Raw genomic sequence first — 16,368 nt, forward strand, 5'->3', positions numbered from 1 at the left:
AGAAATGCACAATAGTAAATCAGAGAAACAAAGACTCAGTCGGTGGTGGCACATGATTTTAATCCCAGCACTCAGGAGGCAGAGGCAGGTGGATCTCTGTGAGTTCAAGACCAGCCTGGTCCACAGAGGCAGCTCCAGGACAACCAGGTTATACAAAGAAAACCCTGTCTCAAAAAACAACAATAAAAGAAAGAAAAGAAACTCTCTCTCTCTCTCTCTCTCTTACACACACACACACACACACACACACACACACAGACAGACAGACACACACACGGCATTCTGAGAGATGAGCCGGCACAAAGCAACAATAACAGCTCCTGGAGCAGACGTCTTTGCCAGGACTATCCCTTCGATTCCCTAAAACCAAGACCTTGTAAACTCAGCTAGGGGATCACCTTTAACCTTCAGCTCTTCAGCTTTCCAATGCAAACGAACCCCTAAAACGGTGGCTTGCAGGCTTGTTTGAGTTCTTTAGAAGGGAGGAGGTGACTGCTTCCTCCCAGGGCTCCAGTACCTGTGTTCTACCCAGCTGTGTCAAAACCCAGGTCATTTCCCTCATTAAAGAACATTAGAGCCTTTGCCCTTTGCCTGACTGGCAAAGCTTTTAATTAGCTTACCCTGGCATACTGCTAGACATAAAGGGGACAATCCCTAGATTCAGAAGCAGTTCTCCAGTCGGAGGAGGGAGTCTCAAAGCAGGGTAGGAAGGGTGCGAGAACCAGTAGTCCACACTGTCACTAACACTTATGGGAGCAGAAGACTGTCACTCTATCCCAACCCAGGTTTTCTTTATCTTGATCTCACAGACAGGAGCCGTACTGGAAATTTTTCGGAGCTAGAGAAAGCAGTTCTTCTCTGAGGAGAGAGCAGAGATGGGGAGTGGAATCAGTGCCGAGGATAAAGAACTTGCCAAGAGGTCCAAGGAGCTGGAAAGGAAGCTGCAGGAGGATGCTGAGAAGGAAGCCAAGACGGTCAAGCTGCTGCTGCTTGGTGAGTCACATGAGATGGGCTAGCGGAGGTGAAGAGTAACACTCTCTTTGCCTTTCTGGTGGGTTGATGGGACGGGGAGGGCTGGGCATGTTCTCATCCTGGGCCAGTCCTCAAGCTAAGAAACCAAGCAGAGCTTAGAGCTAAGTTAATATGGGGACCCAGAATGTCACGGTCACTGGAACTGTCTTGCTTTTCCTTGAACTATGAATAGTTTAAGTACAAACCTGGGCTACCCAACTGCAACAACACCTCTTTTGGGGTTCAACAACTATCAAGAACCCTGGCCATGCAGGCACACCCCAATCCTGCAGTCAGAGAACTGTGGTATACGGTAAGAAGATAGGACTCTCTCTCTCTCTCTCAGCAATGGGTTCGTAAAGCACCACGCCATCCCAATAGTCTCAAGGAGAAGCCTATTGGCTTTTGCCAAGGAGTCTGGATTCTTCTCCTTGCTCTCAAAATAAATGTTGGAGAACCTGGTAAGGAGGGGAGGGCCGCAGGGAAGATGGAGTCTTTAACAGAAATGCCCTTCTGGCTTTCTGTTAAGTAATTGCTCTAAAACCCCTGACATCTGGACGGTTCATTAACTGGAGGCATCGTAAGCAGATCACTGGTTGGTACAGAGATGATAAAGCACCTCTGTGGGTCAGTCACGGGAACCGATCATGGCTTCAAACAGAAAGCAAGCAACTGACACCTGGTTCACGAAAAAAGAAAAAAACCACAAGAAATAAAAACACCAGTGTTACTACTGAAGTGGGACCGTTGATCTGTGTGTAGCAGAACGCTGGCTGCCTGGGACAGTTTCCATGAAGAACCTGGGGACTTGAAGCAGTAAAGACCAAGTGCACACTAAAGGGGCCATTTGTGAGCTGGACCCAGGCTCCGAGGAACGCGGGAGTTACATAGGAACAGGGGCTAATGGACCCAGGCTCTGTGGAGGAACGCGGGAGTTACACAGGAACAAGGGCTGATGGACCCAGGCTCTGCGGAGGAACGCAGGAGTTACACAGGAACAAGGGCTGATGGACCCAGCCTCTGCCGAGGAAGCGGGAGTTACACAGGAACAGGGGCTAATGGACCCAGGCTCTGAGGAACGTGGGAGTTACACAGCAACAGGGCTGACCGACCCAGGCTGCCGAGGAATGTGGGAGTTACACAGGGACAGGGGGCTGAGGAACCCAGGCTCTGCCGAGGAACACAGGAGTTACACAGGAACAAGGGCTGATGGACAGATCTTTTAAGCCTAAGCAGATTGTCTAGGTTCAGGGTAAGCAGTTTAGAGGAAACAAGCACAGGCAAGGTGGGAGGGAACGGAGGGATCAGGTCAGTAGAGAGGCTGATGGACAAGAGGACACTGGAATGTTTCAGCTAATAACAGACACCGTCACGGTAGGAAAAACAGCATCTCAACAAAGAGCCCCAGCTCTTTCCAATCCCAACCAAGACTACTTGTGTCTAAACAGGCAGCGTGACTATCTTAAAGGAATATCTACAAGTCTGTCAGTGGTTCCCAGCCGGGAACTTTTGAGCCCCAGGGGCCACAAGGTATGTCTAGAGATCCTTGGTTGCCACAACTAAGAGTGGGCTGCTAGTGGCCTCTAGTGGGTAGAGAGCAGGAAGGGTGCTAACCAGCTTACAGTGTATACGATAGCCATAAAAAAGGAATCCAGGTCTCGATGTAAATAGCGTTAATGAGGACGAACTGCTATAAATCCAGGTGGACGAGCCTAAAGCTCATGGTGTCTCTCAGTAAGTTCACACACCGTCCTCTGGACCACTGGGGAGAGCCGGTGGAAACTGACAGCATGGACATTTGCCTTCCAGGTGCTGGGGAGTCAGGAAAGAGCACCATCGTCAAACAGATGAAGTGAGTACGACACAACCCCGGGAGGACTGAGGTGGGGCGCCATGGAGCCAGTGTTGGTCTAGTAGGACGGTCCTTAGCGCCAAAGACCTGATTTTCAGTGCCCCTCCCCCAACCTGCACTAGGAGACAGCAGTAGAAACAGGTGGTTTCCTATGACCCATATATCCCCTAGACTCCCAATCCCTTAGGTCTGGTTCCTCAGGTCCCTCCAAAAGTTTAGTGTCTGTTCCTTGAAGGATCATTCACCAGGATGGATACTCTCCAGAAGAATGCCTAGAATTCAAATCTGTCATCTATGGGAACGTGTTGCAGTCCATCCTGGCTATCGTCAGAGCCATGGCCACACTAGGCATCGACTATGCAGAACCAAGCTGTGCGGTACGTGATTAATGTTATCTGGTTCAGGGTGAAAGCAGGAGAAGAAATAGACAAGAGACCAGCAAACCACAAGGAAAGTCGGGTAAGAAAAAGCTCTGTGTAACTCAAATTGCATCTGCTAAGCTCCAGATCACTTTAATCCCAGTAGGGTAAACAAGCTCTACCTTTATAATGATGTTTTTCTTAAAGATTTATTTATTTATTATGTATACCGTATTCTGCTTGCGTGTATGCCTGAAGGCCAGAAGGGGGCACCAGATCTCATTACAGATGGTTGTGAGCCACCATGTGGTTGCTGGGAATTGAACTCAGGACCTTTGGAAGAGCAGGTAGTGCTCTTAACCACTGAGCCATCTCTCCAGCCCCTATAATGAATGTTTATGAAATCAACTCCCAGCATATTTTTGCCTCTTAACCTTATCATTTAAATTCTCTCCTTGAGCTTCTAGTCCTAGCCACGGGACTTTTATAAGCTAATACACTAGCCTTTTATACACTGAAATACACTAGGTTGTGTACTTCAGGGCCAGTGTAGCTTTTACATTTCCAGTCCCTGCAGCGAAGGACCTATACCTTCTAGCCGTCCACTTTCAGCCTAATCTGAAGTCTAGCACTTGAAGGATCATCTGATACTATCCTCTAGGCACCCCAGACTAGCTACATCTGGAGAGCATGCTCAAAGTAAATTAGCATATTTCCTTACACTGCACTCTCACTGAGACTGTTCCACCTTAGGCTTTGGTAGCAATATCTACGTTCCATCCAGTAAGTTCCCAGAAACCTGGACGGTCACTGACTCCCTCCTAGTTCATTCTCAGCCACATTTCTCGATTACACAGGATGCGGGTCGACAGCTCAATAACCTGGCAGACTCCATTGAGGAGGGGACCATGCCCCCTGAGCTGGTGGAGGTCATCAGGAAGTTGTGGAAGGACCCTGGCATTCAAGCCTGCTTTGACAGAGCTGCAGAGTTCCAGCTCAATGACTCGGCATCTTAGTAAGGCTCCGGGTGGGAGGTGGGATGGGATGATGTTCAGGAGAAACCTCACCCAGCTTTAAGCGCCAGGCAGTGGAAGCAGCAGACCCACAAACTAAACTTAAGGCTGTGGGGACATCTGCCAGTTCCCTCTGTTTTGCATTTCTTTACACTGCCTCCCTGCAGCTTACGAAGCTGAAGACACAAAATTCAACACAGTGGCTCTGCTTAGCAGCCCTTGGCCCTATCTCAAGAGTCAAACCAAAGAAAGATGGTCAGACACTAAGAGACTTATCAACTTTGCAAAGCTGGTTCCAAAATGATAAGAGATACAGCTATCAGCCCCCCACAGTACAGTATCAGAAGTGGGCATGAGCTGTAAGACCAAACAGACCCATGTTTACCCCTTTGTCACCTCATCTTGAAATGTTACCATTGAGTTTCTGGGATCCTCCCTTACGAAGGTTGTCCCTGCTAGGGCACAACATACACTACATCTCAGAGTCCTTGCTTGTACACTAGCCTTCAAAGCTCATTAGCCCCACTTTCTGGTAGAAAAACTACAGCCCAGAGAAGTCAGTTAGCACGGAAAAGACTGCGCATAAACAGCAGCGGCTGCCCTTGGCTCCAGGTCCGGGCGACTACAGAGCTGAGCTGTACAGCAGGCCACAGCGCTTTCTTGTTCTGCTTGTTCTGCATTGAGACAGGGGCTGACTGCAGCCAAGGCTGCCCTGAAACTCATTCCTCCCAAGGAATCCCTCTGAAGTTTTCCTTTATCTGTAAAGGGGGACAGGAATCTTAAAGTCTTCCAAGATTTAGTGAGACTTTAGATGTGAAACTACGCAGTGTGCATTAGACATGTCAGTTTTCCTCCTGCTCCATCTTAGGTCATTTCAGTTCACAGCTGCCCTCTGCCCACCCTTCGTGAACTTCCTCATGTTCTCAGGAAAGCGGGGCGCACAGTGAGGAGTCCAGTTTAGCTGATTCACAGCCACCCTGAGCTCACTTTCCAGCCCCTCCGCAGCTATCACTGTCCTAACAATTTCACTATGGATTTAAAATGCAAAGAAGAAATCATATCATACCAAAACATTTAATAATTCCTTAGTATCTCCAAATATTAAAATGTGTTCACATTCCTGGTTGACTCGGGAGAAGGCCCACACATTGCCTTGTGTTGTGTCTTCCAAGTCTCTCTCTCTCAATCTGTTTCCGGTCTCTTGATGGAACTTTGCACACATTTAAACAAGTCTTATTCAAGGGTCTAGAAAGGCTTAGTCAGGAGGACAGAAGAGCTGCCTCAGGTGGGTGTGGCATTTGTACGATCCTCAGCCTCTTTCCTTCCCCTAAGCGCACAAGCATTTGTACAATCCTGGTACAGTGCTGTGGACGCCAGCCCTGCTTCTATTAGCGTGTGACTTAGGGGGAGACCCTGTGCCTCCTTTAGTCTGGACTGCAGACTGGAACATCACCAACACCACTGTCTTCCCTAGCTACCTGAACCAGCTGGACCGGATTACAGACCCTGACTACCTTCCCAGTGAGCAAGATGTGCTCCGATCCAGAGTCAAAACCACAGGCATTATCGAGACCAAGTTTTCTGTGAAAGATCTGAATTTCAGGTCAGCATTCGGTTCCCTGGAGGCATCTCGGGTCTCACAGCTTGTTTCTTGGCCTCTGCTGAAGCCCAATTCGGGATTACTGTCCTCCTCCTGCCTCTCCTATTTCTGATTTTGCTACTAACTGGCCCCAGGCAGCCACCTCTCAGGGTGAATACCAAAGGCGAGTGACTCACACGTTGGCCACACCCCTGCTAACAGCTGCTTTTTCCCAGGATGTTTGACGTGGGAGGGCAGAGATCAGAGAGGAAGAAATGGATCCACTGCTTTGAGGGAGTCACCTGCATCATTTTCTGCGCGGCTCTCAGCGCCTATGACATGGTGCTGGTGGAAGACGATGAAGTGGTGAGTGACCCCGTCTCCAAATCTTGTCATTCCACTGCCCAACTGGCTAGAACTGACAGCCTAGACATCCCCTAGCAGACCAATCTCTGCCTCGACCTTATTAACTCCAGAAAATCCCCTTTCTGCTGCAGTTTCGAGGTTTGTACTTCAAAGCTCCAAATTTCCTGAGCATGAGTTTGGTGTGAGATTAGGAATCCAAGCATTGGGTGCGGCCCCCAGAAAGCTAGAGGCGGTGATGCTAAGAGGAAGCAGACAGATAAAATGGGCAGTGCAGGGACTTAGGATGTCTATATGCCAGCTCCCTTCTCTTGATTTGAGAAAAGGAAGTCAAAGATGTGGAAACACTAATTTCACATAAACGTCTATTCCATGTTGGCCAGGTGCCCAACAGAAATACAGCTTTGCTGTCATTTCCACGTCAGTCTGAGTGTACCAGGTATGGAAGTTATCAACAGCAGGAGAGCTACCAGTGAGGAGACTACAAATCAGTTTTCCCTGATTGGATGACAAGAATGACTTCCATTCAGCTGATGGTGCACTTCAGGTCCCTAACCGCTCACCTGACATGGGGACTGGCTGACTCTGGACTCCGCACACATCTCCCCGGTGCCGGCGGTATGGCACTGGGAAATCCTCCAGCCCTTACCTGTGGCACTGGGGTCAGAGAATCCACGTCAGCCATGCTCCACCTGAGAGAAGCTAGCAAAATCATCCTGGAGATGCAAGTAACAAAATGCTGATTTGGGCCTGGTTTCAGCCTAACGGCAGCACTATGAATACTATTTGGACTCTGGAGCTAAAGATCTCCACACATGGGTGTTCCTCGCCAGTTACTACCACAGATACCACAGATCCATGTCCTCTCTAGCATTCATAACTACAAGGGAACTGAGACTCTGGATGTGAATAATCCCCCTCGAATCAAGCTATTAAAATGACAGAAGGGAAATTTAAATGTTTGGTTGTCCCCCACCATACTAAAAACAGATGATCTGTTCCCTTGCTTTCCCTTTTTATTTGGAACACTGGCCTGTTCAGTTAGAACAGGAATAAACAGACATCCACCCCACAGGCTGATCTGCTATTTCCCACGTTTCCTCCCCAGAATCGCATGCATGAGTCTTTGCACCTGTTCAACAGCATCTGTAACCACAAGTTCTTTGCAGCCACCTCCATTGTCCTCTTCCTCAACAAGAAGGACCTCTTCGAGGAGAAAATTAAGAAAGTCCACCTCAGTATTTGTTTTCCAGAGTATGATGGTAGGTGCTGACTGCTGCAGACAAGAGTGATGGGCTCGCCTCATTCCAGGGCAAAAGGAATAGTTTTAAGGTTCAAGTTCAGATGTTTCTGGAATAGAGCAGATGTATACACCAGAGCCACCGACTGTTCCAAGGATACCTACCAAGAAGCAAAAATGGAAACACAGGGACCTTTCCTCTGTTCTACTGTTTCACTCAAGTGAGAAACACCTTCATGCACGACAGTCTTCACTCCTGACAGTCACCTGCATGCATGACAGTCTTCACTCCTGACAGTCACCTGCACGCACGACAGAATCCTCACTCCTGACAGTCACCTGCATGCATGACAGTCTTCACTCCTGACAGTCACCTGCACGCACGACAGAATCCTCACTCCTGACAGTCACCTGCACGCACGACAGAATCCTCACTCCTGACAGTCACCTGCATGCACGACAGAATCCTCACTCCTGACAGTCACCTGCATGCACGACAGTCTTCACTCCTGACAGTCGCCTACATGCACGACAGTCTTCACTCCTGACAGTCGCCTGCACGCACGACAGTCTTCACTCCTGACAGTCACCTGCACGCACGACAGAATCCTCACTCCTGACAGTCACCTGCATGCACGACAGTCTTCACTCCTGACAGTCACCTGCACGCACGACAGAACCCTCACTCCTGACAGTCGCCTGCACGCACGACAGAATCCTCACTCCTGACAGTCGCCTGCACGCACGACAGAATCCTCACTCCTGACAGTCACCTGCACGCACGACAGAATCCTCACTCCTGACAGTCGCCTGCACGCACGACAGAATCCTCACTCCTGACAGTCGCCTGCACGCACGACAGAATCCTCACTCCTGACAGTCGCCTGCACGCACGACAGAATCCTCACTCCTGACAGTCGCCTGCACGCACGACAGAATCCTCACTCCTGACAGTCGCCTGCACGCACGACAGAATCCTCACTCCTGACAGTCGCCTGCACGCACGACAGAATCCTCACTCCTGACAGTCGCCTGCATGCACGACAGAATCCTCACTCCTGACAGTCACCTGCATGCACGACAGTCTTCACTCCTGACAGTCACCTGCACGCACGACAGAATCCTCACTCCTGACAGTCGCCTGCACGCACGACAGAATCCTCACTCCTGACAGTCGCCTGCATGCACAACAGAATCCTCACTCCAACAGTCGCTGACCGTATTTGTCTAAAACAATACTCCAAGAAGCAAATTAGCCACCTAAAAATTGAGCCCTAGAGGTTAATTTATTCTCCTTTACTAATTTTTTTAAAACCAGGGAACAACTCCTATGAGGATGCCGGGAATTATATCAAGAGCCAGTTCCTTGACCTCAACATGAGAAGAGATGTCAAAGAAATCTACAGTCACATGACCTGTGCGACAGACACACAGAATGTCAAATTTGTGTTCGATGCAGTTACAGATATTATCATCAAAGAAAACCTCAAGGACTGTGGGCTCTTTTAATGCTTGGTTCCTCGGGTGTACATTCTACAAGCAGACTTAGAATCTGAGAGACTTCGTGCAGAAGATGAGTCAACAAGTGCCGGGACATGACGGACAAGCCCATTCTGTTGGAGATACAGAAGGAACACTTACAACTGTCTTTCAAGTAGTGTGGCTAATACAGTTTAACGAATGCAAGGCCAAGGAGCCTAAGACCTGCGTTCCAGTACTAGCTCTGCTTAGTAGAGTAGAAGGACTTCCATTTTTTCCGAAGCAAAAGTCCCTCATCTTATTTTGAAGATAACTTCCTTACCTACTTCCCAGGGCTATCCTGAAGAGCACAAACCTAACTGAAGAGAAAGCACTTGGAAGCTGCTGTGGTCGGCCACAAAAAGCCCATGAAGGTTGCAACTACCACACTTGGTTATTAAGAGTAAATTATCTCAAAGTGTAATGGCAAACCTTCCTTATATTGAGTGATAAACTATTAAAAATTAAACCTGCCCCTGGGTTTTTACTAGCAGATCAATATGCCTCAGCTCAGAGACTGGCTCACTGGATGAAGGATGTGAGTCTACTCATTTCTAAGGTACTCACTCAGAAACGATCATCCTCATTAAAAATAAGTTATCTCTCTCCCCTACCCTGGGTGCCCAAACTACTTCCTTTCTCTCTATAAATAACCGCTTAGCTATGTAAGAGTGTGTGGCTGGACTCGAGGACACCAACACACTCCCACTTAGGACATTACCGCTGCCACTTCTGTATCATAGAACTGGAACAAGAGACCAATCTGATACTCATTCCCACTGCTCCAGGCTTCCCAGGAACAAAAGCCATTGCTGAGCTGGCTTTAGGCACTGGAAATTTTTGCAGCTGGGTCCACGTGAGACTGGCTGCAAACATCTTCCCAAACAAACCAGGGATAAATTATTCCTTTGAGCTCCTCTGAGGGGAAATGAAGCTTGCATTTATCTTGACAGGAGGTGGTGAAGCCATGTATAGATTTAGCATTTACAACTACTAGTGAGGAGAGCACTTGGCATCCACGGTTTAGTATATAAAAGAAAGTGTCAATTAACATGAAAATCTGCTCCTTGCCAGAAACACCCATTCACACTTAGATGCTTCCAGCAATATTAATACCCGAGAGCCAGCCAGCATCACGGGCTTGAAACGCACCAAAGAACCAACGTGAGACCACTGAAGTGAGGATTCGCTTAATAGTCTGAACGAGCAAAAGAATACACACATGCACACTGCAACCTGCCAGAATCGCCATAGGAACTACTCTAGGTATGGCTATTAATAAAATAAATAAGTATTAAGTAAAGCCCATCTGGGCAAAGCACTTGCACTAAAGGCAATGCAGGAACTACGTTGATGGCACACCCCAGTCATCACTAACCTGTTCACTCTAACTCAGTATACAATGATTCTGAGAATGTTCTAGATCATGAATTCCTACAGCAGGATGAGGAAGGCTAGGGATCTCTCTTCAGAGTAACAGTTTGTTTGGTTTCTCTGTTTTTATGAGATGGGGGCTCATGGTATTACGGAAACTGCTCTTGAGTTTGAGGGTTCAAGAGATCCACCTGCCTTACTCTGTGAAGAGCAGGACTACAGGCACACACCAGCATCCCCATCTCAGAACGCTTAAAAAGAAAAAAAAAAAAAGATTACCCTTATTCTATGTGGATGAGTGTTTTGCCTGCATATGTCTGTGAACTACTTGCATACCAGGTGTTCACTGATGTCCAAGGGGGGAACCAAATTTCTGGAACAAGAGCTACACATGGTTATGAGCCACCCTGTGGGTGCTGGGAACAGGACCCAGGTCGTCTGGAAGAACAACCATATTTTTAAACCACTGAGCCATCACTCTGTCCCTCAGAATGCTTTACAATGCATAAAATAAAATTCAGAATTACAAAGGAAACAAGCAAATTAAGCAATTTTCTCTGTAGACTCTGAAGCCCCAACTTTTAACAAAAATTCAGTTACAGCCAGTAGTGCTGCACAGCTTTAATTTCAGCGCTGCACCCAGGAGGCAGAGGCAGGGGCATCTCTGGGAGTTCCAGGCCAGCCAGGGGTACATAATGCAACTCTGTCTCAAAAGGCAGAACCCAGAGCATGGTTGTCTATTCAAGCTGGAAATTTTACCCCACTTGCTCCTTCTAAGAGAGCCTCCCCTCCGGACTGCACTGGTTTCTTTGCTTCTATTGATCTCTTTGGCTGCTAATATTCATTTGCTCTCCATTGTAAGAGCCAATGGAACAGGATTTCTGGCAGAGCAATGAAATTCTCAAGCCAAAACCAGCTGCATTTTAGTCTTCTTCTGTTTTCTGACAGGTTAATGTTTAACTGGCTCAGAGATTCACATAATGTACCTTGCACGCACATCTCACAAAATGACTCTCTCGGCAGACACAGGAGACAGTGACTCCCGAGAGGCCCATCTCCCCAGCTGCTCTCAAACGACGTTAGGATGTGGCCACATATACTAACTCTGTGGGCCCCACTGGATCCCATTCACCTGCTCGTCCACACCTTAGAACAAAGTCAAAAGGACTTCCTGAAACTTGGCCAAGTCTCCCCTCCAAGGAAATGGGGACACATAGTTGCTGGTGCCATTAGCCCTCGCCCCAGCTCAGCCTGTCCCTCCGTTCCACTCTCTAGAGCTACAGAGAAAGTCAATTTTTACTTTCATGTAAATGGCCTGGTTTTTGATTGTTTTGTTTCTGCTTGCTTGTTTATTTATTTATTTATTTTGGTTTTTCGAGACAGGGTTTCTCTGTGGTTTTGGAGCCTGTCCTGGAACTAGCTCTTGTAGACCAGGCTGGTCTCGAACTCACAGAGATCCGCCTGCCTCTGCCTCCCAAGTGCTGGGATTAAAGGCCTGCGCCACCACCTCCCGGCTTGTTTTTTTATTTTTGAAACACTGTATAGACCGTGATTGTTTTGTTTCTGCTTGCTTGTTTTTTATTTATTTATTTTTTTTATATATTTATTTATTAAGTATACAATATTCTGTCTGTGTGTATGCCTGAAGGCCAGAAGAGGGCATCAGATCTCATTACAGATGGTTGTGAGCCACCATGTGGTTGCTGGGAATTGAACTCAGGACCTTTGGAAGAGCAGGCAATGCTCTTAACCGCTGAGCCATCTCTCCAGCCCCCTGTTTTTTATTTTTGAAACACTGTGTAGACCTCAAACTCACAGAAACCCACCTGTCTGTCCTCCAGTTGTTGGGATTCAAGGTGTGAACAACCAGGTTAAATAGCCTATTTTTATCTGTCATTCTGATTATGTGCATGAAAAGATTTTGTGTAAAAAAAAAGCACACAAAAATGCTTAAAATCAAATCTACGGCATTTATTCTGCTCTTTCTTTTGCCTCATTAAAAGCTGATGTTAGTCACTATGTGAGATGTCATATTCTTTGTAAGCCAGCAGAGAGTGTTTTCACCAGCCCAGCCCTCGTCTTCTATTGCAACCTTAGTTCTTAGAAAGCTGAATTCAACAGGAACTAAGATAAACAGGTTCCCACGCTGAACTGAGCAGCACAAAAGTATAATCAAATTTGTTTACCAGCCTAAGTTCCTGTTATACAGCCTTAAACAGCACCGAGAGGCTGTGAGGCACTTCCTACCACCGCGTGGTTAGAGAACACTGTGACAACCTGGTAGAGGCTGCTAGAATCTCACATAAATCTGATGGGTATTTTAACACTGGGATGACAGTTCAGGACAAATACTGTGTAAATCCACGTATCTGCGGAACGTAAGAGCCTGAAAAAGAGAAGAGAATGGTGGGCACGAGGGCCCGGAAGAAGAGGAACCGGGAGTTACTATTTAGCATGTAGAACTTCCCATTAGGAGAAGAAATAAATTGTGGAGATGGATGGGGGTGAAGGAAATCTAATAGTGGGAATGTGCTCTTTACTTAATTATAAAACCTGGAGCTCTTGTTATGTATTCTTTCCTGCAGTAAAAACAATGGAAAAGCAATTAGCAATGTGCTGGGCACTTTCTGTGGGTAAAGAAATGAGACAAAAAAGCAGAAGCCAGGGCTGGAGAGATGGCTCAGTGGTTAAGAGCATTGCCTGCTCTTCCAAAGGTCCTGAGTTCAATTCCCAGCAACCACATGGTGGCTCACAACCATCTGTAAAGAGGTCTGGCGCCCTCTTCTGGCCTTCAGGCATACAGACAGAATATTGTATACATAATAAATAAATAATTTAAAAAAAAAAAAAAAAAAAAAAAAGCAGAAGCCATTCAGTGGAAGACACACAGACTTTTAAGAATCACTATTCCCTGCTGTTTTCAAGGCCAAGCAGCATTTCAACCCCACTCTCTGCTTGGAGAAAAGCCGGAGGTGCTGTGCTGGTGTGGTGGTGAAGGGGGAGGAGCTTATCTCCCACTGTCCTCTTTACCCAGCACAGCCCCCCAGAGCTGACTCCACTGCTGGCCAAGGATGGCAAGTGCTAGAGCCTGGGGGTGCTGCCTGCAGTCACACAGGGTACCGAGACTGAAATGGGAACATACCAGTGGGAACAGAAAATAAGATGGCTGAATACAAAACAAAGACTTTACTCTGTTTCACAAGAAAAACAGAAATTCAGGATCAACTCCATCCATGTCTGCCATATGCTGTGTGCAGCAGCTGCCGCAAACAAAGGCGTTGTGAGACATTAGTATAATCCTGATTATCATAAAGCACATTACAAAACATCTTCAAATGTTTGTTTCTATCTGGTCAAAATTATGGAGTATCATACCTGGTATTTATTTAGTGTGGCCCACCTTTGGACAGCACAAGTGGAACGTAAGACTGAAAGTGACCTGCTCAAAGGTTCACGGCTTAGGTAGAAGCTGCGGAAGAGTGGAACCCAGCACTCCAAGTAATTCTCAGTCTCCTAAGATTTCTAAGAGGTCTCAGGACTTTTGTCCTACATGAGCAAAGATTTAAAAACAAAAAAGTAATTTCTAGAATTCTATCGATCTCTCTCACAAACTTCTCAGTTACACTGTCTGAATAGCCCAACGAATATCGAGGTGGGCCTGGAGATAGGTACAAGATGACATAGGCCAGATCACACAAAACCAATTTAGCCAATGTATTAAAGTTAGCCAATTTAACATACTGCAATAATGTATCACTAATTATTTATTACTTCTGCCACCTTGTGATCCCCATAAATGCATATTTATCTGTTAGTACACACATTTGTCACAGGATATATATATATATATATATATATATATATATATTTGTCACAGGATATATATATATATATATATAGAGAGAGAGAGAGAGAGAGAGAGAGCGCGCGCGCGCGAGAGAGAGAGAGAGAGAGAGAGAGAGAGAGAGAGTGTGTGTTTGGTTTTTTAAGACAGGGTTTCTCTATGCAGTCCTGGAACTTGCATTGTAGACCAGGCTGGCCTTGAACTCACTGAGATCTGCCTGCTTCTGTCTCCCTGAGTGCTGGGATTAAGGGTGTACGCCACCACTGCCTGGCCTTGTCACAAGATTTTTTTAAACATTTTACTGCATAAATAAATACTGTAAATAAATGATGTGGAAATAAATGTTTGTGTGTCCCAAGTCTCTTGAAATTCTGCATAAAAATTAAATACTCTGCATCTGAGCTGTAGAAATGGTTTGACCCAGCAGCCCTCATACCAATTGTCTGTACGAAAGGCACTTTTAAGGCATGCGAGAAAATAAATTTAGAAATGTTAAGACATTTTATTTCCGTGTATGAGTGTTCTGCCTGTATCTATGTATGTGCTTGACCACCACTTGTACCTGGTGTCCACAGAAGACGATGTCACAGTCCCAGGAACTGGAGTTATCAATGGTGGGTGCTGGGAACTAAAATCAAATCCTTGGGAAAAGCAGCCAGTGCTCTTAACTCCTGAGATAATCCCTAACACCTAGAAGTATTTCTAAATTACTGACAGAAACCCTGTCGTTCACTAGTGACTTTGCAATTATGCATGAATACATGTTTTTCTTAATATTAGTTTGTTCTGTTTTCTCAAATTTACTTTAAACAAACAAACAAACAAACAAAAACCACGTTTTCCCAAGGTGTCTTTGTGAGTTTTAATTTAGTTCAGTTAGTCGGGGAATCTGCATAAATTAACCATGCACTCCAAGTGTCAGCATCATTCCTCAGGACTCTGTGTGTGTGCATGCGCACAAGATGAGAGAATGAAGACCTTGACCATTATGGAAATCAGTGTCCTTGCTTCTAAAGAGAAACCTTTATTTCCACTTCCTAAAAGTTCATATTGAAACCAAGTTTCCATGGCAAGCCTCTAGATGTCCTGTATTTTGTGTGTGTGTGTGTGTGTGTGTGTGTGTGTGTGTGCGTGCTTATGGAAACCATATAATAATGTACAATGGTCAGAGTCACATGGGGAGCTCTGTCTGATCCAGTTCAGGTCTCTGGTCTGTACTATGGAGCCTGAGAAAGAACACAATAATTACCTGGGATAGAGGCAAACTAAGCTAACATTTTCCCGAGAGCAGCATACAAGGAAAGCAAGATTCCCAAACAGTAACACTCACCAACCTCAGTGCTATTTAGCTTTGATCAGAGGACTGTGATTGACATCCTTAACATCTGGAAGAAGGAAAAGTCAAAGAAAAGTTTTTAACTAAAATGAGATTGCCTTCACTTTCTAGGTGATTTCAATCCACAGAGTCCTGCAACAAGCGCTTAACCAGCGGGAGATATGACTGTGACACTCAGCCCAGAGAAGCGCTAGCTAAAGCCACAGCTACACACAGCAAGGGCAGCCAGGAAAGCCAGCAGTGCCAGGGGGTGGTGGCACACGCCTTTATCCCAGCACACAGGAGGCAGAGGCAGGCAGATCTGTGAGCCTTAAGTCTGTAAAGTGGACATACAGGACTGTTACAAAAAACAGAGGGGAGAGGGAGGGAGAGAGGGAGAGATTGGTTAAAAAGTCTATGTGTATGTATAATTATATGAGACTTTTTAAAAGAAATTTTTTTTTTTTTTTTTTTTGGTTTTTCGAAGCAGGGTTTCTCTGTAGCTTTTGTATCTGTCCCGGAACTAGCTCTTGTAGACCAGGCTGGCCTCGAACTCCCAGAGATCGGCCTGCCTCTGCCTCCCGAGTACTGGGATTAAAGGCGTGTGCCACCATCGCCCGGCTAAAAGAAAAAAATTTTTTTTAAATATTTATTTATTATGTATACAATATTTTGTCTACATGTATGCCTGCAGGCCAGAAGAGGGCACCAGACCTCATTACAGATGGTTGTGAGCCACCATGTGGTTGCTGGGAATTGAACTCAGGACCTTTGGAAGAGCAGGCAATGCTCTTAACCTCTGAGCCATCTCTCCAGCCCAAAAGAAAATTTTTTAATTGGTCCACTTGTCCTATGATTTTAGTAGCTTTTAAACAGTAACAACCCATCAGTTAAGTAATA

The 16,368-nt window shown here is 46.3% G+C and overlaps 1 protein-coding gene across 1 annotated transcript; it reads left to right on the forward strand.

The window, feature by feature from the left end:
• Positions 1–875: 875 nt before the first annotated feature.
• LOC121437931 (guanine nucleotide-binding protein G(t) subunit alpha-2) lies at positions 876–8,926 on the forward strand. Its single transcript, XM_041638069.1, has 8 exons — positions 876–993; positions 2,821–2,863; positions 3,099–3,240; positions 4,080–4,237; positions 5,710–5,838; positions 6,051–6,180; positions 7,286–7,439; positions 8,736–8,926. Exons 1-8 carry the CDS (start codon positions 876–878, stop codon positions 8,924–8,926), a joined length of 1,065 nt encoding a protein of 354 aa, XP_041494003.1.
• The last annotated feature ends 7,442 nt before the right edge of the window (positions 8,927–16,368 follow it).

This window comes from Microtus oregoni, unplaced genomic scaffold (genome assembly GCF_018167655.1).
Source record: "Microtus oregoni isolate MIOR12 unplaced genomic scaffold, Mior012 000054F_ref0000373, whole genome shotgun sequence".
In the NCBI taxonomy this organism is placed as follows: domain Eukaryota; kingdom Metazoa; phylum Chordata; class Mammalia; order Rodentia; family Cricetidae; genus Microtus; species Microtus oregoni.